Source organism: Coregonus lavaretus, assembly GCF_964263955.1.
Source record: "Coregonus lavaretus genome assembly, chromosome: 11".
NCBI classification, from domain to species: domain Eukaryota; kingdom Metazoa; phylum Chordata; class Actinopteri; order Salmoniformes; family Salmonidae; genus Coregonus; species Coregonus lavaretus.
In genome coordinates this window covers 31302173-31325970 of record NC_139998.1, presented here as the reverse complement: position 1 = coordinate 31325970, position 23798 = coordinate 31302173, and the positions used below count along the sequence as shown (strand labels likewise).

The window sequence follows — 23798 nt, the reverse complement described above, 5'->3', positions numbered from 1 at the left end:
AAATAAGTATTTGACCCCTCTGCAAAACATGACTTAGTACTTGGTGGCAAAACCCTTGTTGGCAATCACAGAGGTCAGACGTTTCTTGTAGTTGGCCACCAGGTTTGCACACATCTCAGGAGGGATTTTGTTCCACTCCTCTTTGCAGGTCTTCTCCAAGTCATTAAGGTTTTGAGGCTGACGTTTGGCACCTCAAACCGTCAGCTCCCTCCACAGATTGTCTATGGAATTAAGGTCTGGAGACTGGCTAGGCCACTCCAGGACCTTAATGTGCTTCTTCTTGAGCCACTCCTTTGTTGCCTTGTCCGTGTGTTTTGGGTCATTGTTATGCTGGAATACCCATCCACAACCCATTTTCAATGCCCTGGCTGAGGGAAGGAGGTTCTCACCCAAGATTTGACGGTACATGGCCCCGTCCATCGTCCCATTGATGCGGTGAAGTTGTCCTGTCCCCTTAGCAGAAAAACACCCCCAAAGCATAATGTTTCCACCTCCATGTTTGACGGTGGGGATGGTGTTCTTGGGGTCATAGGCAGCATTCCTCCTCCTCCAAACACGGCGAGTTGAGTTGATGCCAAAGAGCTCGATTTTGGTCTCATCTGACCACAACATTTTCACCCAGTTCTCCTCTGAATCATTCAGATGTTCATTGGCAAACTTCAGACGGCCCTGTATATGTGCTTTCTTGAGCAGGGGGACCTTGTGGGCGCTGCAGGATTTCAGTCCTTCACGGAGTAGTGTGTTACCAATTGTTTTCTTGGTGACTATGGTCCCAGCTGCCTTGAGATCATTGACAAGATCCTCCCGTGTAGGTCTGGGCAGATTCCTCACCGTTCTCATGATCATTGCAACTCCACGAGGTGAGATCTTGCATGGAGCCCCAGGCCGAGGGAGATTGACAGTTATTTTGTGTTTCTTCCATTTGCGAATAATCGCACCAACTGTTGTCACCTTCTCACCAAGCTGCTTGGCGATGGTCTTGTAGCCCATTCCAGCCTTGTGTAGGTCTATAATCTTGTCCCTGACATCCTTGGAGAGCTCTTTGGTCTTGGCCATGGTGGAGAGTTTGGAATCTGATTGATTGACTGCTTCTGTGGACATGTGTGTTTTATACAGGTAACAAACTGAGATTAGGAGCACTCCCTTTAAGAGTGTGCTCCTAATCTCAGCTCGCTACCTGTATAAAAGAGCCAGAAATCTTTCTGATTGAGAGTGGGTCAAATACTTATTTCCCTCATTAAAATGCAAATCAATTTATAACATTTTTGACATGCGTTTTTCTGGATTTTGTTGTTGTTATTCTGTCTCTCACTGTTCAAATAAACCTACCATTAAAATTATAGACTGATCATTTCTTTGTCAGTGGGCAAATGTACAAAATCAGCAGGGGATCAAATACTTTTTTCCCTCACTGTAGAGATTGTTTTCTGCATGGGACATTATTTTATTACTGGGCAACTGAATTACAGGGGATAAATAAACACTTAGTAGCTAAAAGAAAATATTCTTCCTAATTCACAATCTGTTATTTTGTCCTCCCTGATTTGCTGTCGAAAGTAATGCTATTGTGACAAAGCCTTTTCCATATGCCTACAGACATCATCAAAATACTATTTTACTCTTTATGTGTAAATCATCAACTTTTATTTGAATGTGAAACAAATGGCAGACGTGAGGGCCCCTTGGCGGACCATCGAGTGGGCAGAGCAGCAAAAATAGGCGGCCTGATGAATGCTCAGCCAAGCCAAGCTGGAGGGAGGTAAAAGACACTCCTCCTCAAACAACCCCATCGGCTTTCAAAGTAACCGCCATTAGTGAGTCCTCATCAAGCGGGACCAGGGGCTCGTTCCCCCACCGGGCTGAGGAGAGCGGCTGGCCACAATGAGGAGGAGGAGGACTACAGAGATGAGCCCTGCCTGGACCCAGTGGTGTCTCAGCAAAGAGTCAAGCCGCATGGCCCAGGCTCGCTCAATTCCCAGCCCAACTGTCACTGCTGGCACAGGGATCAGGCCCTTCAAGCACATAATCTGTGCTAGTATGGCTGTTAACCACTATACCCCCCAGCCCTGAACGTATCCCCTGCCATAGCATTGTTGTCTTTCTGGGCCGTTGTCCTCTCTGTCATCAGGCCATACAAGGATACACAGAGACCATGTTATATCTTAATCCATAACATGGCAACTTGTTAACAGCCATGTCTCCATATTTGAAGTGATGAAGAAAAATATGTATAAATGCTGTACTGGTCAAAATACATTCGTAATTTTTGGAGTCACTTATTCATCAGTATCTACATAGGAGAGTGAGATGACCTCCTGAAACATTCTGCACAGTATGATGCTGGCTGTGCTCAGTACTGAGGAGGACGTGTGTAGTGTGAGTGAGCTGAATGAGACTCCAGTGAGGCAGAGGATCACTGCATTAATCTCATTGAACACTGAAGGTTCTGCTGTGCTGCAGCCTGGAGACTCCCACTGATGCCAATCTCTCCCAATGACAGAGCGATAATGTCACATGAGTCCAGGTGAGCGAAAAATGGCAGCCTGGTTGATGCCCAGCCGGCTCCTTTAATTGGGTAAAACAAAGTAATTTGAGAGCAGCGTGGGGGGCACGAGGGGATAAATGACGGGACAGAAGGTCACTGCTTCTCTTTTACTCTGTCGTACACAATCCACCAACACTCCCAGCATGCTCTACAGTGAATATTGAGATCTATTATACGGCAGCCTTTCACCATCTGCTTCACACACTGAGGACTCGTGCTACACTACTTGTTATTCCATAAAAGGACTGATTTCCTATATTTTTCTTTGTACTGAACAATATAAAACATGACATTACTAGGCATACTGCTCAGTCATAGCAGGCAATGTTTGTCTGTGTTGTGGTATAATAAGAAATACATCATTATGACCAACCACAGGTACAGATACATTTTCCATTGAAATCATCTCAATAGCATCCATGATAATAGTGCACTTCTGTGTGCCTGTATTTACATAGACGGAGGGTATAGATAAGCAAGGCCATACATCCAATTGTATCCTATACACACCATACAAATGTAGGATCTTAATTTGATCACTCTTTTGTTGCTGAGAATTTCCTGCACAGCAGAACATGTAACTTGTAGTGTTATTGAGGTTTAAAAATGCTTCTAAAGTTAGTAATTTTCACTTTAGAATGTATCAACCTTACAAGAAATGTCATTCATTACTATATAATCAACATAATAATTCACATTTCCTGTTGCTGCAGGATTCTTTTCCTGCTGTAGCAAACTGGCTCAAATGAAGATCCTGCATCTGTATACCCTAGGCTTGTGTGATTTAACAAACAACACATAAACAACATCACCCCCAAAAGGACATCACTCCTACGGCTATATCAATTTGAGAGGTGAGCTAAAGTGATTCCACATTGATTACTTCTCTACAACCTGCTTGGTCTATCACTAATAAAGACTTCAGTAGATATTTTCAGCTTTTCAGGTGAAATAGCAGTTGAGTGGTTTTCAAGGGAGCCCTTCCAAGAATCATGTCAGGGTCAAAACCAGATGCTGTCGTTGATCCTTTGAGCAGGCAGTGCAGAGCTGGATGGTGCAGCATCAAACTGTGAGATAATCACAGTGGTGCCTCAGGTGTACTGTACTGTACACACACAGAGGCCTCAGCACCGACCGACCACTTCCACATTCCCAGTCAGAGGTTTCATACCACAAATACTATGGCCAAACTACTGTACACAGAGCTCAGTTCATGTAACTTTATGATAGCTGAAAGAGACTGTATAGGTGGAACTTTAAAAGAACCTTAAATACTTATGATAATATTTACAAACAGGCATGTGTGTGCATGTGGTATCTTTTTGTGTGTCTGTGTGTGCTAGTGCGTGCCGTACTTCTGTTGAATCGACTCTTTTGCCTGTGTGGGTTTTGTCCCAGGTGCGGCTGATGCATGGATCATGAGGTGCGAAGTGCTCAGGGCTTTGTTGGCACAAGCGTCCTGGGATCATCTCTGAATGTGTCCCTGCATTTGCATTAAGTGGAGGAATGGTTCACCCCCTCAGTCTAGTCTGCTGTGTGTCTGAGGGCCAGTGGAGCTGCATGCTAGTCCAACCCCCTGCAGGCAGAATCAGGTGTTATCTATCTGACTGGGGAGACTGCCATCAATCTCTCCTGGCCCTTCTCCTGCCTGGATTCAAATCAGCACATGGATATACATCTGTGCCGATGATGAAGACAAGCCTCAAAATGTAATATGTCAGCCAGATGCTTACTGTGTATTTGTCCCTGTTTGTAAACGTATGTCTTTCTAGTAATCTGGAAATTAATGCTGTATAGTGTGCCCCGGGCCACTAGGAGGCAGGGAAAGAAACATTGAGAGAATGAGAGAGAGACAGAGCGAGAGAGCGAGAGAGCGAGAGAGCGAGAGAGCGAGAGAGCGAGAGAGCGAGAGAGCGAGAGAGAGAGAGAGAGAGAGAGAAACCTATGTTGACACTTGATCTGCCTGATGATAATCTGATGTGTGAGAGATGGCTGAGAGTTTGGAAGGCACTTTGTCCAATTAGAACTGTGCAAATTTCCACCTGTCCCTGGCAGAGATGAAGTGGCTCTTTGAGAAGACACTGTGGCGCAACGCCAGGTAAGAAAGCCGAACACACTGCTTGTGGAGCAAGCTGCCATTAATGAATATTGCCTCACATTTAAAAACAGATTTTGACATTAGCCTCCTTTATTTATCAAAGTCAAAGACCTGAACAAACTATATATACACTGAACAAAAATATAAACGCACCATGTAAAGTGTTGGTCCCATGTTTTATGAGCTGAAATAAAAGATCCCAGAAATGTTCCATAAGCACAAAAATCGTATTTCTCTAAAATGTTGTAAACCATTTATTTTACATCCCTGTTAGTGAGCATTTATCCCTTGCTAAGATAATCCATCCACCTGACAGGTGTGGCATATCAAGAAGCTGATTAAACAGCATGATCATTACACAGGTGCACCTTGTTCTGGGGACAATAAAGGCCACTCTAAAATGTGCAGTTTTTTCACACAACACGATGCCACAGATGTCTCAAGTTTTGAGGGAGCGTGCAATTGGCATGCTGACTGCAGGAATGTCCACCAGAGCGGTTGCCAGATAATTAAATCTTAATTTCTCTATCATAAGCCGTCTTAGAGAATTTGGCAGTACGTCCAACCGGCCTCAAAACCACAGACCACGTGTAACCATGCTAGCCCAGGACCTCCACATTCCGGCTTCTTCACCTGCGGGATCGTTTGAGACCAGCCACCCGGACAGCTGATGAAACTGAGGAGTATGTCTGTCTGTAATAAAGTTATTTTGTGGGGAAAAACTCATTCTGATTGGCTGGGCCTTGCTCGCCAGTGGGTGAGCCAGTCTCCCAAGTGGGTGGGCCTATGCCCTCCCTGGCCCACCCATGGCTGCACCCCTGGCCAGATGTGAAATCCATAGATTAGGGCCTAATTTATTTATTTCAATTGACTGATTTCCTTATATGAACTGTAACTCAGTAAAATCTTTGAAATTGTTGCATGTTGCGTTTATATTTTTGTTCAGTATAATAATCGAATGTAAAATCCCTGTTGCGATCCCCATAGGATTCTATGAGGGCGCTCCGTCATAAAATCTCACTCTCAACAGAGGAACATTGACCCAGGACTTCCATCTTCCTATTTCTGTGTATCTATTTCAGTCTCTCACTTAAAAATAGCCTTTTAATAACCCGACATGCTGTTAATTATTGCTAATGTATTGTACTACATTAGGAAAATAAAGTAGCAAATATTGATCGATAAGACAGATCAACTTTTGTCAGAGGATGTGAACATGATTGGTGTTGCAAACATGGTGAAGAGTGAGTCCAACATTCAATCACTGTCTACTACAGATCTGCACAGCAGCTTTGATGGAGCCTCATACTGTAGGAGCACCCACTCTATCTTAATGGACCTCCTGCAGCAATCAATCCACACAGGCAATAATCATATATTCATTAGTGGCTTATTCATATTTAAAATCAGTTTTTCTAAATAACAGAGGGACAAATGTCCTCTTTATTCTTTCTGAGAAAGATGATCATATTTTTTGGGATTATGAAAATGGAAAAATTTGGATAAGAATTATTGTCAACATAAGTGGAGAATTAGAATCAGTTCTGTTTATTGTCATTGTCTCTCAGTAAATGGATGGAGTGCATATGAAACTGAAGCTTGGTTGTATGTTTACAGTAGCCTCTGAAATGAATGTAAATGGACTAGAAACCTGCAGACAGCCTCTAGCCTTGGAAAAAAACAAGTGCACATTAATGCCCACTCTCACAATTAGGACGTAGTCATTATGGAGGAAGCCTAAAGGTCAATAAGGACACATGTCTTTGGACAATATGCTCCCAACTACTGTGTGATATTTAAATAAGAATAAGCTAATAGTTTCACATCCAATGTGATTCAACATGATTTATACTTTTGGATATTGTTTAACCACTCAAGTCCATTGGCATTCTGTAATTGGCGAAAAAAATTGAGAGATGGGTTCCAATATTAATAATTAGTTGGTTCTGCTCTCTAAAAAATTCTGTCCAACCTCACCAGATTTTAATCAAACGCTGAAAATAGTAGCTGATTGTAATCGGCACTCAGAAGTCACCAGGGGTGTTTGAAGAATCCGTCAAGCCTGAGAGTGGCGCTAATTCGATTAAGTGGCAGCAGTACCTGGAGGGAATGAATCTGTATCTCTCTATTTTTTATTTAGATACGAGATTAGGTCTCCCTTGTTACTCCAATATAAATACTCAAACCAATGAAAATGACACTGATTTTCAAGTTGTTATAATTTTGTCTCAAAAAGTGTTTTGCTTATTTTAAGTGACAAATAAACGTTGTTTAAATGTGTAATACTCAAGTGTCTACTTGACAAAAGTGAACCAAAGGCACATTAATTAAAGGCTTAAACAATTGAATTAAAGGAAATAATACGCATTACCTTAGCCCTTCTGATAGAACCACAGCCCCGACAAATTGAGGCTGTTCTGAGGGCAAAAGGGGTTGCAACTCAATATTAGGAAGGTGTTTCTAATGTTTTGAACACTCAGTGTATATTACATACAACATAGCTACATACTAAAGAAGCAACGCAAACATAGTTTGGTTCCAAGGAACTTGGGAGGTCGCATTATCCTAAACCCGCACGAATAAAGTGCAGTAAACACAAACAAACCTACAACCACACAGAACACAATATGCAAAGAAGCAACTAAACTGGTTCCAGAAATGGTCTACTTTTTGATGCCCCCATACTTGCTTTAACAACCATGTTTAATGCATCTTGTGAAGGGACATTTGAAGATGAAAAGCTGAGACAATATTGCACAAATATTGCAAAAATATCCACAATCTACATCAATTTAAAAAGACAGTTGGAGGACCAACATGACTTTCATTCCAGACTCAGTGGTGTGCAGTATTCTACAGGCTACATAGACAGGCTATATTTTGCATTTTCTGTCTGAACTCACAGTCGTCCATCATACTCCTTACAACACAGCTGCCATGAGAGACATTTCACCAGAATAACAACAGCTAAGGGACTCTGGGGGTGTTCTGCTCAAATACCACAGGTTTTACACTGTTACCTCTTGCTGTTTTAAAATACAGCACATGCACGTAATGTCTGGGAAAGGCTCTATGGCGCTCTGCTCTGCGTTTCAAGCGTTCAACACATGTTGGTGCTCCTGAGTGGCAACATGTGTGTCTCCTGAGTGGCGCAGTGGTCTAAGGCACTGCATCGCAGTGCTAGCTGTGCCACTAGAGATCCTGGTTCGAATCCAGGCTCTGTCGTAGCTGGCCGTGACCGGGAGACCCATGGGGCGGCGCGCAATTGGCCCAGCGTCGTCCAGGGTAGGGGAGGCAGGGCCGGCAGGGAGGGAGCTCAGTTGATAGAGCATGGCGTTTGCAACGCCAGGGTTGTGGGTTTGATTCCCACAGGGGGTATGAAAAAAGAATAATAATGTAAGTCGCTCTGGATAAGAGCGTCTGCTAAATGACGTAAATGTAAATGTAAATGATGCTCCACTCCCTGCATTAGGAATAATATATGGGACTTTGCTTGAACGGTTTTAGTGCATGCATGTCCAATTCAAGTAAAACTGATGACAGGATAAGTATGATTATGGTGCAATGGTACAGTTTCACAAACTGCACAAAGACTTGATTACTTTCAGGTGATAGGAATGCGAATTTATCCCAATGTTGGCTTGTTCATTGATCATAGGCCCTTGAAAACCTTCTCACTGAAGGAAAGCTCACCTACCTGTTCAACTTCTGTATACTGTCCAGACCAGTAGAGCTGCTAAGGGCTTGGCCTGGATATGTCATGTGTCATTGAATGATCCCATATCCTCTACTCACCACCTCCCTCTCCCACGAGGCCTCTTCAGAGGGGTCCACTTCATATACTGCAGGGACATGCTATACAACAGCACTGCTTAGGTCACAGTGTGCAGCATTAAATATAGACTCCTTTAACACCCTCCAATAATGCATCTGGAGTATTTCCGTTCATTACTATTCAAACTTTCTATCTCAGATATTAACTTCAGTAAATGGGCCACAGATCAGAGCTGTCGCTCACCGCTGGAGATTTCACATCAAATCTGCTTCTAGTCACCAGCCGAGACTTCCTTGCCAGCCCCAGTTGAGCCACTGGTGATGCGGACTCCAAAATAAACTGTCCCACAAGGACAAAACTTTCAGTGAAGTTTAAATGTCAATAAACTATGTTTCGTCAATAAAGTAAATTGGGGCAAGCGGTGGATTAACTTTATCTTAATAAACTTTTGAATAGAAACAAATGATCAAACTTCATAGACTGACTTGGTCGGACCTAGCTTTTTCCCCTCCAATAACATAACCTGTAGGCCTACTTGGTACAAACAGAATAAGTCCTTTAGAGCATCAATAGGAAACACTCAGAGCTTTCAAAGACGTGTGAACTTTGGAGCTATTACTCCAGATGTTTAGGCTTAAAGCAAAACTCCATCCAAAAACTATATTTTGGTATTTGTTTCGTTAGCCCATTATTGATATAGTCTGAAAATCATTTGCATGTCAGCAATCAAGTTTTCAAGATATATAACTTTCAAAATACAGAAATATAGCCAGTATGATGCATTTTGCATTTTGGGACACCTCACACTCCTCGAAGTATTAACAACAGGGAAAGACAGGGACCATTATTATGTCAAGGTCTGTCTGCCAAAATGAAAGACACAAACGAGTTGCTCTCCAGGATGTGCCCTGGCTGTCTGCATGGTGGCTACCTTCTGCTTGGCCCTCCTCATCGAGCAGAGAACCGTAATCCAGCTGCTATTTGAGAATGTCACAGCCTCACGCTGCTTTCCAACGGAGTAGTGTGAGCACCGTGCCAGCTTCAGGCTTTGTGTAGAACCTTGTTTAGAGGCCTCTGCTCCCCCGTGCCCCATCCGTCTTCTGTCAGCACAGAGTAAACACATGCCACAACTCCAGCCCACAGCTCTCCCTCCATCCGCACACATAGAACCAATCGGCTGGCTGTGGAGATGAAAGTCCACTTAAATGTCCAGAAAGGGAAAGCCATACCATGACGTGGTTATTTTGGACCAGCAATGTCCAGCCAAAGAAAACTGCATACGGAATGGGACCTATGTAGAACGTGTCTAAGGCGCTGTATAACTTCAGCCTACATGACAGACAGGAAACAGCTAACAAAGTTTGAGATAAGAGGTAAGGCAACCTGCACAATCGTCTACTTTTGTGTGATATGGTATGTTGAGGTGTGTGCAAATATGTATGAGTATATCACTGTCCTACCAAACAATATACCTGCTGGAGTAAGCCTGTGTAACCGGTGTGAAATGGCTAGCTAGTTAGCAGTGCGCACTAGTATTGTTTCAATCGGTGACGTCACTCGCTCTGAAACTTTGAGGTAGTTGTTTCCCTTGCTCTGCAAAATGATGGCTTTTGTGGAGCGATAGATAACAATGCTTATTGAATGTTGTCGATGTGTTTAGAGGGTTCCTGGTTCGAGCCCAGGTTGGGGCAAGGAGAGGAACGGAAGCAATACTGTTACACCTGTCTGTCATTCCCTATATGAGGGCTTTTATAATGTTGTAGTAAGAAGAAAACAAAATTATGTTATCTGCCATGCCAACTGATATGTTATTAGGGAAGTCCTGCACAGACAGCAGAAAATTATATTACAACGGCACAGCACATTATGAATGAATTTTACAATCACATCTAAAGCCTCAGCTACAAGCCTGCACCACAGTCATCACTACCCATAACAGGATACTCTAGTCTTAACAGTTCAGGGCAGAGTCTCCATAGTGAGATTATGTATATACACACACAGAGACACACACACACACACACCAGCGAAGCTGAGGCTCGTTCTGGGCTAAACAGTGCAGAGTTGAGGACTGGGCATCATCACATCTGCAGCTTCAGAGCTCTGAACTACTGTGTAATTCTGAGGCTTCATCCCAGCCTCCGTAGAGGCTGTCAATTTACATAACAAGCCATTAATATTGATTGTTTCAGAATTTGCTCCTCACGAACTGAGGGATCCTGCAACATGAAAATAACACCCTTTCTTCTTTCCACTAATGATATCCACAGACCTCCCAGGCCCATTCTCTGACCCACTCAAGTCTTCCAGCACAGTTTCTGCTGAAGTAAGCCTTTTCTAAAGGGTATTAGTGCTCAGGGTTAAAACAGTAAATGTGCATCCTCAGAAATTCCAATACACCGGGTGTGAAAATGGAAAGGGTTCCTCAGTAAACGGCTAAGCGTCTGCAGTATTTCAGACTTTGGTTTTTGTTTACATCCTAAAGAGCAGTGTCTGAACCCAGCACTGTAATCCTGGAAATGCTTTACTTTACATTTTTATTGTTTCACTTTTTTGTGTGATCTCATATTGGATTGTGCCACCAACCAATGCAATAATAAATATTTCTAATCAATTCATGCATTGTGGACAAAATACCTAACAAAGTTTCAGTTTCTATAAAAACAATGTTTGAAAAAAGCAGCCTCTACAACAGGGTTTCCCAAACTCTTGAGGATGAGTTGGTTATTTGAAACAGCTGTGTAGTGCTAGGCCAAAAACCAAAACGTGCACCCGGGGGGGGGGGGGGGGGGGGCCAGGACTGAGAAACCCTGCTCCAGAACACAGATAATGGACTACAGGAAAAAGAAGTGGACCGAGCACGCCCCCATTCTCATCGACAGGGCTGTAGTGGAGCAGGTTGAGAGCTTCAAGTTCCTTGGCGTCCACATCACCAACATACTATCATGGTTCAAATACACCAAGACAGTCGTGAAGAGGACACGACAAAGCCTATTCCCCCTCAGGAGACTTAAAAGATTTTGCATCCTCAAAATGTTCTACAGCTGCACCATCGAGAGCATCCTGACTGGTTGCATCACTGCCTGGTATGGCAACTGCTCGGCCTCCGACCGCAAGGCACTACAGAGGGTAGTGCGTACGGCCCAGTACATCACTGGCGCCAAGCTTCCTGCCATCCAGGACCTCTATACCAGTCGGTGTCAGAGGAAGGCCCTAAAAATTGTCAAAGACTCCAGCCACCCTAGTCATAGACCGTTCTCTCTGCTACCACATGGCAAGCAGTACCGGAGCGCCAAGTCTAGGTCCAAAAGGCTTCTTAACAGCTTCTACCCCCAAGCCATAAGACTCCTGAACAGCTAATCAAATGGCTGCCCGGACTATTTGCATTGTCCCCCCCACCCCCTCTTTTACGCTGCTGCTACTCTCTGTTTATTATCTATGCTCCTACTCATTATTGTTTAAAATCACACAATGCACACTGATGATGTCATTGGAAACATTTATCTTCCTCTATATTTTTTACTACAAAACCTAGAAACGCACAATGATGATGATGATGAATATGAAGTTGAACATTTTGGAAATGTCTCTTTAACTAAAGCATTCTGAATGAGGCTTGCCCTGGTGAACATGCTTTTTTTTCACCCATTCAAGCATTACATAACAGAGGCATTATTTTTCCTGTCTTTCTCTTCCAGACACTTTAATCCAATGCATAAATGGGTGGGGGTGAATATGGGTCAGCAGGTTAGGAGTGTCTAGAAGCCAGACTCCTTCATAAAACAGCCATGAGATCAACCTAAAAAGCCTTTGTCCAAAATGCCTTCATAACTACCTGCCTTTGCCCAGTATTACATAACTGAGCACTGGCTGGGATCTACCAAGTTAGTACTAAGTGAAACAATCTCGTCTTCACACAAATCATTATTTTATGCAGCTGGAATGCTTAGTGATAAGACCCATTAGCCTACACGTGTCTTGAACTCAGGAGTCAAGAACTCATCCACAAAGTGAAATAATATGATAATAATAATAATGATTTTCGCTTTCTCTCTCGCTTTCTGTGCGCGTCTCTGTTTATGGCTAAACCTGTTACATAACCAGTTTACATTCCACATTCACCATATCATACTCTACCCCTTCCGCAGAGGAAATGTGCTCATGCAAACAACAGAGCGATGAATACATTGACATGTTTAATATGTAATTTAGTGTCGTAGTAGCATGTGAACATACTGTACTTTGGAGTATTAGTCTATTCCATTGAACTTGGATGAGCTAAATTAAATGGAAGCAGTCTAGAGGGGGTGTGGCTAAATACTGTCTGTACTGTACAACACGGACGGTACTCAATCTCACATATTCGTAATAAATGTATACGGGACCAACACAATCATAGACTTGATTTGATAAATCACCACAGTGTCCACTGTCAATCATGTCCATCATCAGGCAATTGTCATCCCTTCATTTCCGTCCGCTACAATGTATCAGATCTGGCGCGCACACGCAAGGCAAGGTAAATCAAATTCCTGCTGCTGATGCGTTTATTTCACACACACACAATTACAGACTATCTATTCTGTAGCCTGTCACTTGGAAACAAATACGACCATAAAATACATGTCGCTTTTATAGTTGAAGGGACTGGTGGTCGATAGCATACAGTTTCCCAAAGTTCACTTGTCTTTAGCACCATTGTGTAGCCTAATATACGTGTATTAAGATAATATTGCTAGTTGCTGTGCTTGTGTTTTAAGACAATTGTAATCGACCTGTTTAATACACTATCCTAACTATAACTGTTTTATTCAGAGTATGATTTGTCTCACAATGACACATCATCCGACAACGGTTGGACCTGTCAGTTCTCAGTTGTGCTTGAACACCAGGGCAACACAGATGCAACTCTCTCATCATAATAAATATGGTCATATTAAAAATGCAGTGCAATAAGAATATATCTTATGTTCCAGGTGGTTTTAAACATTTAGTTATAGACATGCATTATTTGAGACCTCCATAATTTAAGTTCTCCATGCAAAGAAATGCATCAAATCGGTAATCAATCATTATTTATCGTGATGTGCGATTTCGGCCGCTTACCTCTGTTGGTGCTTGAACAGGTCTGCCTTCGAACAGGGGCTGGATGGTCCGCTTTTCGGAGCGTCTCCAGGTTTACCGGGGTTTCCCTGGCCGGGGTAGCCGGCTCGGAGGCGCTGTTGCCCGGGTCGCTTGCTGGATCTGGAGGGGACTCCATGTTGAATTTCAGACTTACTGTTAAACTATTGCTAGTTTTTCAGGACAAGTCTCTATGATTTGTGAGCTCCGAGAGTCCGTTTAGCTATCTATATTATAGTAGAACTAAGAAATGAGAAAATGCGAGTGTGTCTAGAGGTGGGTGTGTTGGTTTGATTGTCCACCGGCAGCGCTAGAGAGAGCTTCAGTCATAGGCCTACAACTGAAAAGGGAGAGCTTGTCAATAGCCGATGAATAGATGTACAGTAAGTAGGCTAGTTAATGCCTGCGAGTTTATTTAATGGGATAGGAGTTTGTTGCAGCCAACTCGCGTTTCTATTAAGTTTATCATCCCAATATTAATTTTACAGGATAAAGTCAGATTGTAGGCTATAGTCTATCATCACTGTGTACACAAATCATAATTCGTATATAGCCACATTGGGAGAGGTACCCAATATGCCAACTCTTGTTCAGTGTTTAAAAACCTGTCCCTCTGAAGACTGCTCACAACTTCAACATCCCATGATATTATAGCCTATTTTTTCTTTACCAAAAAATTTACAAAATCAATATTGACAATAAACATGCCTCGGCTAATGCAACTACAACTATAGAGATAAAAGGAAGAGAACACGTCCATGCCTGCACAGTCGATGCTCTGCAGCGCTTCTTTAGCTCTCATCTCCACCACCATCATCATCTATATTTTAAGGTTTACAGTGTAAAAGCCCATGGATGCGTGCATAATTGGTAGCACTGGAGTTATTTACAAATGTATTCTGCTGTGATTGGCCACCAAAAAGTGATTATATGAACATGAGTATTGTCAATGTGATGATCATGAGGATGATGATGATATTGACGAGATGCTGAAGATGATGCTGCTAATGACAATGCTGTTTAGGATTAATATATATATATATATATATATATATATATATATATATATATATATATATATATATATATATATATATATATATTACTGTTATTGTCATATGTTTAATCAGAGCATGTGGCAGTAGATTAAACTAGTCTGAAACGGACCTTCTCAAGCAGCTGATCAAAGCTGCTGGGACCTGTCTTGCTTACTATTTTTCATTTCAGATCTGAGAGACAACTACATTTCTCCCGATGGCACGAAATTGCACACTTGTCTTTGCAGAGGATATGCACAGGTATGTCTGCACTTATGTGGTAGACTACACCGGGCATTCCATTCCTGCTTGGGCCTCTGTGTCTATGCGGCTTGGGGTGTAATTACAAACACCATGCCTTCTGCATGTGATCAGCAGCAAGGCGCCACAGCAGAACCCCGCCCCTTCAAAGCCTTGCACGTGGACTTGGTCCTGCTTCTCTATTCACTCCCGCTGTATTTATGATTTAAAGTAACTGTCCAGTGTGTCCAGATTTCTATGAAATATGACCTATAATGAATTACAATATGAGTGAAATAGTTTTCCTTCCCAAAAATTGTAATTAAAGTGCACTATGCCCGCCATTTCCTGGTTGCTAAAATTCTAATAGTTCACCTAATTTCAGTTTATGTGACAACACCAGCAAGTATAGTGTAGAGAATCATTGTACCATCTAAACCGCTGTGAAATATATTTTCCATAACCCAAAACATATTATTTTCAGCTGTTTGAAGCTGGTGTACAAAACCAAAAGTAAAAGACACAAAAACGATACTTAACATAGAACAGATCTACCACTTTCAATGAGAATGACAGATCTATAACTCACATTTCTATGTGAATTTGGTGGGGTAGCCCAAAAAGTTACATATATGTTAAAAAGCAGCTTTTCTGTGTTGTAATGTTGTGGGCTTACCCTAACAACAGAATGGTGTGGGCATATACCAGTCATTAAGAATATCCTCAGCGGGAAATAGCAATCAGTTTTTAAATGTCAGTTTGAGATAGAAGTTTGAGGTTGGGTTTTTGAAGTATTTTTTCTCAAATTTATGCTTTGGCCACAAATATGAGTATAGGATGAATCAACAACATTATTTGGGTATACAAAATATGAAGTTTTAAATGTGAGATTTTCACTGGACAGTTACTTTAAGAAAAACATATTTCAGACTTATTTCATGTTTTGTTTAATGAACAGCAGGAAAATAATAATAATAATGATTATAATTATAATATTTAATATATTTTTATTATGCAGTTATTACTGTGCTTTGCTTTGTTATTCATTCAGGAAGGGGACTTTAAATGACCAATGATGACAACCAAAAAAACTTCATTCATTTGAGCTATAAATCCAAATATGGCATCATGATGCCGGATAATCACAAGCCCTTAAATTTTTTGGGATGACTATTAAACTAAATATGGATTGGTGTAACAGTGACATAATTTGACTGATTTGAAAATCTACCAATGTGAGCCTTGTTCAGCTGTTCTCTCTTTTTACAAGGCTTCCAGTCTGCGTTTACACTGATGATGGCCCCCAGCCAAATGAAATATAAGATCAAACTTCAAACCACAGCCAGACTGGCATCTCTTTCATACCCTTTTACGCTGCTACCTCATTTTCACAATAAGGAAACAGGTTTGACATGCAGAGTAGCATTTATTTTATATTGTTTATTTCATGGAGGAAACAATTGCCCATTGTGCATTGCCTTGACATGACAAGGATTGTTATTCCAGTTTCAGATTTGCACTAGAAAAGGCCACAAATCAAGTAGAAATATCAAGTGGAGATATCTCCAGACTTCCTAATAACCAACACACTATAGACATTACAACCATGCAACAAATCAATAGCAACCACAGTGCACTATATCGTGGTGCAGTGGTGTTCAACAAAGTCTATGCTAGTTTAGGTAATAACTTGTGTAATGCTCATTTAGAAAAAAATAGAGTATGTTTTTGTCTGCTCTGATGTACTGTACTGTGGATTCTGTTTCATAGTTTAATAAACAAAGACAAAGTACCTGCTATTTGCAATGTCAGCTGCTGTTGTGGATCTGAAGGTAAAGTTTTGTGTTACCTAATGTAACTACAAACGTTATATTTAGGCAGGAAATCACTTTCAATATGCTTAGCTGAGTAAGAGTGCATCATTCATTCTCCAATCGATACTGTTTAGTAACATTATTTTCATTGTCATTAAATTCAAAATGGCCTGTGTGTGCTCCTGTACCTGTATGTGTGTAGTTTAACTCTACCCACATGTACATATTACTTCAACTACCTCAGCTAGCCGGTGCCCCCGTACATTGACTCTGCACCAGTACCCCCCTGTATATATAGCCTCCCTACTGTTATTTATTTATTATTATTTATTTTACTTCTGCTCTTTTTTTTTCTCAACACTTTTTTGTTGTTGTTTTATTTTACTTTTTTATAAAAAATAAATGCACTGTTGGTTAAGGGCTGTAAGTAAGCATTTCACTGTAATGTCTGCACCTGTTGTATTCGGCGCATGTGGCCAATACAATTTGATTTGATTTGATTTGATATCATTCTGCTGCTTGTACGCACTACTGCTTGTTGCATTGTTTAGATTGATACAGCTTTGGAAGTATATATTATCTTTATAGAAAAAGCATATAAAACTATGTGTGTCATTTATGTAAATAATTGTAGAAATTCCACACGGTACTGTATATTCAGTTTGGAGCAACATGTTTGATGAACTACAGAGTTACATCAATTGGATACAAACATATAAAAATAGTCTGATTGGCTTGCCATTATTTAATCATTGTCCTCTCTTTCCTCTGAGGGAACTATAATCACCACTTCCACATTTGGGCCATAATAACCCCTCATGGTGTTATTCATCACTATCATCAGCTATGCAGTGCCTTTTGGATACAGTAATATTTATCTTTTAAATATTGATTCAACATATCTGCTAGAGTTGTGAGTCATGTAAAGTCAAGCCATTAGCTTATCCAAACAGCTCTCTACTTATCAGACACTCCTACAACACTAAAACACTGGGATCTTACAGGTTTCCCTAAAGTAGCCAATGGAGCAAAATATACCATAACAAAAACAACAATTTCTTGTCTTGATTTGTGTCAAATAAGAATTTCACAATAATGTTCATCCCTACTTTGTTTAAAGGGAGTATCCCTTGACAGAGACTGACCTCACACCAAATCACACCTTATGTGTGATTCATTCTACTGTATTTGGCAAGGTATGGTCATTTACATGGCTCAGCCCTGTGTTTCAACTATGAACACCATTGGAAATGCCTGTGTATCTTTTCAGTTTCACTCCTGCCAACCTAAGGGTTCATTGCATTGCCATGGACCACACAAATCCATTAATAATATACTTTATTTGCATTATTTAATGTCACTCAATAAAATCATACCACACATTGTCTGAATCAGTCGATTATGCAACAACTAGTTCTGGTTTTGCTATGCCAAACTGGAGGGGGGAATTTAGTCAGAACTGGGTACAGATCAGGTTTCACTGACATTATTTCATACTCAGCCCTTTCTTCAACAACAAACCCGATGCCTGTCATTTTCTATGACTGCTGCTAGAAAAATAGGTATGAAATACTGGACTGTTGTTAGTGTGAAATAGTAAGCCAGTAGGAAATTTGACTGACCAATTCAAAAGTTATCTGTTTCACTTAATAGTACATTTGAACATTTCATATTCGATAATTAGCCAAATATTGACATAGATTTGCTGGACCTCTGATGGTGAGCCCGTGACCTGTTTGGTCAGTATAACAAATATATCCGGCACAAAAGGAACACATAAGGAAATCAGACACTGGAAAGGTGAGCCGGCTCTGACTCCAGTGTTTAAACATTTACATGAAGATAAATAGTCCTCTAACATGACATTTTGGAGCACAAAGGCAGAGATGGGGAAGAAACATTGGGGACAATGTGAGAGGTCACATTCACACTGATTTTAAATGTCACTATGTTATGAAGATAAGACACCTGTAAAGTAACATAGCCTTTGGCATCACTTCAACATGAACAGGTATATATAGAGGTCACAGACGTGGACATCTAACAAGAGAGAATGACGACTACTAACAAACTACTAGTTAATAAGCCACATTTGATGTATCTTTAATTTCACCGAAAATATAATTGAATATATGGGCAGATGGAAATCAGACATTGATCAAATTATCTACACCAAAGCAGTTGATACAAACTGCATATACTCCCTCACATCAGGATAATTGCAGTAGAAATTACCAAAAGTAAAATAGCCAAACATGTTATTTTGGTAATGTAAAGGTATTATTTTGTTAGTACTAAAAAGTTAACGATTTACAAGCTCTGAGCTCCTTATGATATAACCACAGGATCGTTGTGGAAAGAAGATATTTTCGGGAAAAGGAAGAAAGAATCTCTCACTGGCCTGATATTAGGACTAATCCCTCTCCTTCTGCTCAGCCCTGTCTCCTCCAAAATTCATAACCTCCTGACCCACTGCAATGTGACCCTGTGAACCTTATTCCAACATCTCTCTCTTTCTCAAGTTCAATGGCTTAACCAGGGAAACTTGAACTTGAAGGTACGTACAGGAGCGGAATGTGAGGCTTGCGCTTCTCAAAGAACCCCCCCACCCCCCCTCCCTCCCTCCACACACACACAAACACACATGTACGCACGTATGCACACACGGACACACAGATGCCTGCACACACACACACCCTCCCCACCCCGTGTTTAAACACACAGAGGATGCAAGGACGAGTTTGATACTGCTGCTGGTTTAATTTTTGAGTTCTAATGAATTATGCCGCTGTCATCGACTGGAGCAGGGGAAGGATGAGCGGATGTGAGGTGGGCAGTGCTACATGGCTGCCTCTCTCCCTGTGTTTAAAAATGATTGATTAAGCTGACACCAGCTCAGGGGTGCACCACCGCTCTATTTTTCTCCCTCATTATGTAAGGCAATATTTCAAATCAGGAGAGCACAGGAGGAAGACACTAGAGACACAAGGTAGGACACCCTTCAGAGAAAAAGTTTATCAGACAATAGAATAGCCTCTGAGACTGATGGACTTTTCAGCATGTCTTGGGAGTGCCTGTTTTTGTCAGAGGGTCATTTTAAAATGACGTACTTACTTAGGCCCATCACCCCATCAACGATGCCTCTTGAGCGAAATCGACTTTGGGCAGTTTTCTCCATCTCATTCTAGGAGTAGCCAATCTTTCTGTGCCTTGTAGTAAATCAACGTTTTGGGTCATTTCCTCGTACTATTATTTCAACATATTGATCAAGTGAAGGTGTAAAGATTCAACCAATGGTTCAAGAGATTAAAACCAAAACCAAAAATAGAATATACTGTCCAATGTATAGTATGTGAGTAGTGTTAACAAATAGCAGGAAATTAGAAAATTCGATTTTTCAATACTGATGTTTTCTCCAGTGGACATCATGAGATCTCTTTGTTGCTTTACAAATCAGAAATCAGAATGGTTCTCCTCCAAACACAGATGCACTACAAATTATTTTATTCTTGATGATGTACTGCAGTGTGGAGTGCCAGACCATAATGAAGAGACATATTAATGATGTTTCACTTATTCATGTGTAGGAAATGAAGAGGCACGGCAATGGATTGAAACAGTTGACAGAATAAAGACCCAACGTTGGGGTAATGATTGTATTTATGATTTCATTCTGACAGATCGTGGTATCAGGAGAGAAGCACAGTGGCGCGTTTGTGGCAGTTCAAAGTGTTAAATTATGTGATATATGGTGGAGTACTCTGGCACGGGGGCACGTACACTTAGACATTCAGTACGGTACTGAATGAATGTGTGGGGCCTCCTGGGTGCAAAAGACCTCAGGCCACCTCCAACTTCACATGAGACTATGCAGTCAAAGGTTTGTGAATTTTAACATGAAAATGTTATACACACGATACTGTTTCTGTTTAACTGAGATATGTTAAGGATGATGTATAGACTATCATGGTTATCTGTACCTGGAACTTTGTGTCTCCCTCCATTGAATGAAACAATGCTACTGAACAGCACCATCTAGCAGCAACCTAACAGTAGCAAATCATTGAATTTACCATAAATAAAGGTTTAGATTACCTTGTATAAGTGCTGCTGTACAGGCAGCTGTGCATTCCTAAGTGCCTTAGGCAAACTCAGAAACAAACAACCAACAAAACAAGTGCACACATACTATATGTGGCTGATGTATGTTATATGTTTTATCTAGATGACGTCTAGATGACAGTAAAATGTGATTTATATTCTACATTAAAGGACTACCATAGCTGCTGGTAGTAATTAGTCTTTCCAACCCATTCAACCCATAATTACTTTCCATACGAACACAGATATGCAAAGTAAATTGCTCTATATTACATAGTCAATGTGTCTCTAGAACTGAGCAAATATCCTAAAGACACAACAAACTACAAAGAAAAACAAATTCTCTGTTCATAAATCTGCTTTGTGTGAGGAAAAAATTATTGTCAGGTTACGGCCAACTATTTTCTGTCAGAGTTAGAATTGACTCATGGCATGTGTGTAGAGATCCTATGACTAGGGACCGTAGTGATTTTCTCAGTTAAAATCAGGAGGTGAAAAATGGCGTAGTTATTTGTACCTGACAGAAGTTAAGAGCTTCTCCCTGAGGCCCGCTTGCTCCCTGCTGACCGCAAGGCTGCCTTCTCCTCTTCTCTCCTCCAGCATCAGCTCACCTTGTGAGAGTACACTTCACTTCCCCACTGGCTGCTGGGACGGCCTGCTATCCGCTAACTCTACACTACTCTGGCTCTGGAGCTTAGCTGTTCTCATGGGTTGTTGCTGTCCTTATGGGTTGTTGCTGTCCTCATGGGTTGTTACTGTCCTGTGGGGGGTATATGTGTGTGTGCCAATGACAGTAAAAGCAGTGGTGGAAAAAGTACCCAATTGTCATACTTGAATAAAAGTAAAGATACCTTAATAGAAAATGACTCAAGTAAAACTAAAGTCAACCAGTAAAATACTACTTGAGTAAAAGACGAAAAGTATTTGGTTTTAAATATACTTAAGAATCAAAAGTTAATGTAATTGCTAAAATATACTTATGTATCAAAAGTAAAAGTAAAAGTAGGCCCAAATCCCCATCATTCGCATGAGAAAGAGACAGAGATATCGTGGACGAAGGTCGGGGTGCCTTGTAAGGATCCGATGGCGAGCGAGTAAACTTCCTCTTCCATTAATCCTATTAGCCATGTTCAATCATTTGAAAACAAATTGGACGACCTAAGATTAAGGTTATCCTACCAACGGGACATTAAAAACTGTAATATCTTATGTTTCACCGAGTCGTGGCTGAACGACGACATGGATAACATACAGCTGGCGGGATATACGCTACATCGGCAGGATAGAACGGCTGACTCCGGTAAGACAAGGGGTGGCGGTCTGTGTATATTTGTAAACAACAGCTGGTGCATAAAATCTAATACTAAGGAAGACTCGAGGTTTTGCTCGCCGGAGGTAGAGTATCTCATGATAAGCTGTAGACCACACTATTTACCAACACAGTTTTCATCTATATTTTTCGTAGCTGTCTATCTACCACCACAAACCGAAGCTGGCACTAAGATTGCACTCAATGAGCTGTAGAAGACCATAAGTAAACAGGAAAACGCTCATCCAGAGGCAGCGCTCCTAGTGGCCGGAGACTTTAATGCAGGGAAACTTAAATCCGATCTACCTAATTTCTACCAGCATGTTAAATGTGCAACCTGAGGAAAGAAAATGCTAGACCACCTTTACTCCACACACAGAGAAGCATACAAAGCTCTCCCTCGCCCTCCATTTGGCAAATCTGACCATAACTCTATCCTCCTGATTCCTGCTTATAAGCAAAAATGTGAGTAAGACTTTTAAGCAGGTCAACATTCACAAGGCCGCAGGGCCAGACGGATTACCAGGACGTGTACTCCGAGCATGCGCTGACCAACTGGCAAGTGTCTTCACTGACATTTTCAACATGTCCCTGACTGAGTCTGTAATACCAACATGTTTCAAGCAGACCACCATAGTCCCTGTGACCAAGGACACTAAGATAACCTGCCTAAATGACTACCGACCCGTAGCACTCACGTCTGAAGCCATGAAGTGCTTTGAAAGGCTGGTCATGGCTCACTTCAACACCATTATTCCAGAAACCCTAGACCCACTCCAATTTGCATACCGCCCCAACAGATCCACAGATGATGCAATCTCTATTGCGCTCCACACTGCCCTTTCCCACCTGGACAAGAGGAACACCAACGTGAGAATGCTATTCATTGACTTCAACTCAGCGTTCAACACCATAGTGCCCTCAAAGCTCATCACTAAGCTAATGACCCTGGGACTAAACACCTCCCTCTGCAACTGGATCCTGGACTTCTTGACGGGCCGCCCCCAGGTGGTAAGGGTAGGTAACAACACATCTGCCACGCTGATCCTCAACATGGGGGCCCCTCAGGGGTGCCTGCTCAGTCCCCTCATGTACTCCCTGTTCACCCATGACTGCATGGCCAGGCACGACTCCAACACCGTCATTAAGTTTTCCAACGACACAACAGTGGTAGGCCTGATCACCGACAACGATGAGACAGCCTCTAGGGAGGAGGTCCGAGACCTGGCCGTGTGGTGCCAGGATAACAACCTCTCCCTCAACGTGATCAAGACAAAGGAGATCATTGTGGACTACAGGAAAAAAAAGAGGACTGAGCACACCCCCATTCTCATCGACGGGGCTGGAACAGGTTGAGAGCTTCAAGTTCCTTGGTGTCCAAACACACCAAGACAGTCGTGAATAGGGCACGACAAAGCCTATTCCCCCTCAGGAGACTGAAAAGATTTGGCATGGGTCCTCAGATCCTCAAAAGGTTATACAGCTGCACCATCGAGAGCATCCTGACTGGTTGCATCACCGCCTGGTATGGCAACTGCTCAGCCTCCGACCGCAAGGCACTACAGAGGGTAATGCGTACGGCCCAGTACATCACTGGGGCCAAGCTTCCTGCCATCCAGGACCTCTATACCAGGTGGTGTCAGAGGAAGGCCCTAAAAATTGTCAAAGACTCCAGCCACCCTAGTCATAGACTGTTCTCTCTGCTACCGCACGTCAAGCGGTACCGGAGCGCCAAGTCTAGGTCCAAAAGGCTTCTCA

General features: G+C 41.8%; 1 protein-coding gene across 1 annotated transcript in view; it reads right to left on the bottom strand.

The window, feature by feature from the left end:
* LOC311137795 (nuclear receptor ROR-alpha A-like) overlaps positions 1 to 13839 on the bottom strand; it is a 286358-nt gene extending 272519 nt beyond the window's left edge. Inside the window, exon 1 of the mRNA XM_084172381.1 lies at positions 13525 to 13839. Within this exon, the coding sequence (XP_084028507.1) occupies positions 13525 to 13678 (154 nt within the window). The 5' untranslated portion in view covers positions 13679 to 13839. The remainder of the gene's footprint in view (positions 1 to 13524) is intronic.
* Positions 13840 to 23798: the final 9959 nt, after the last annotated feature.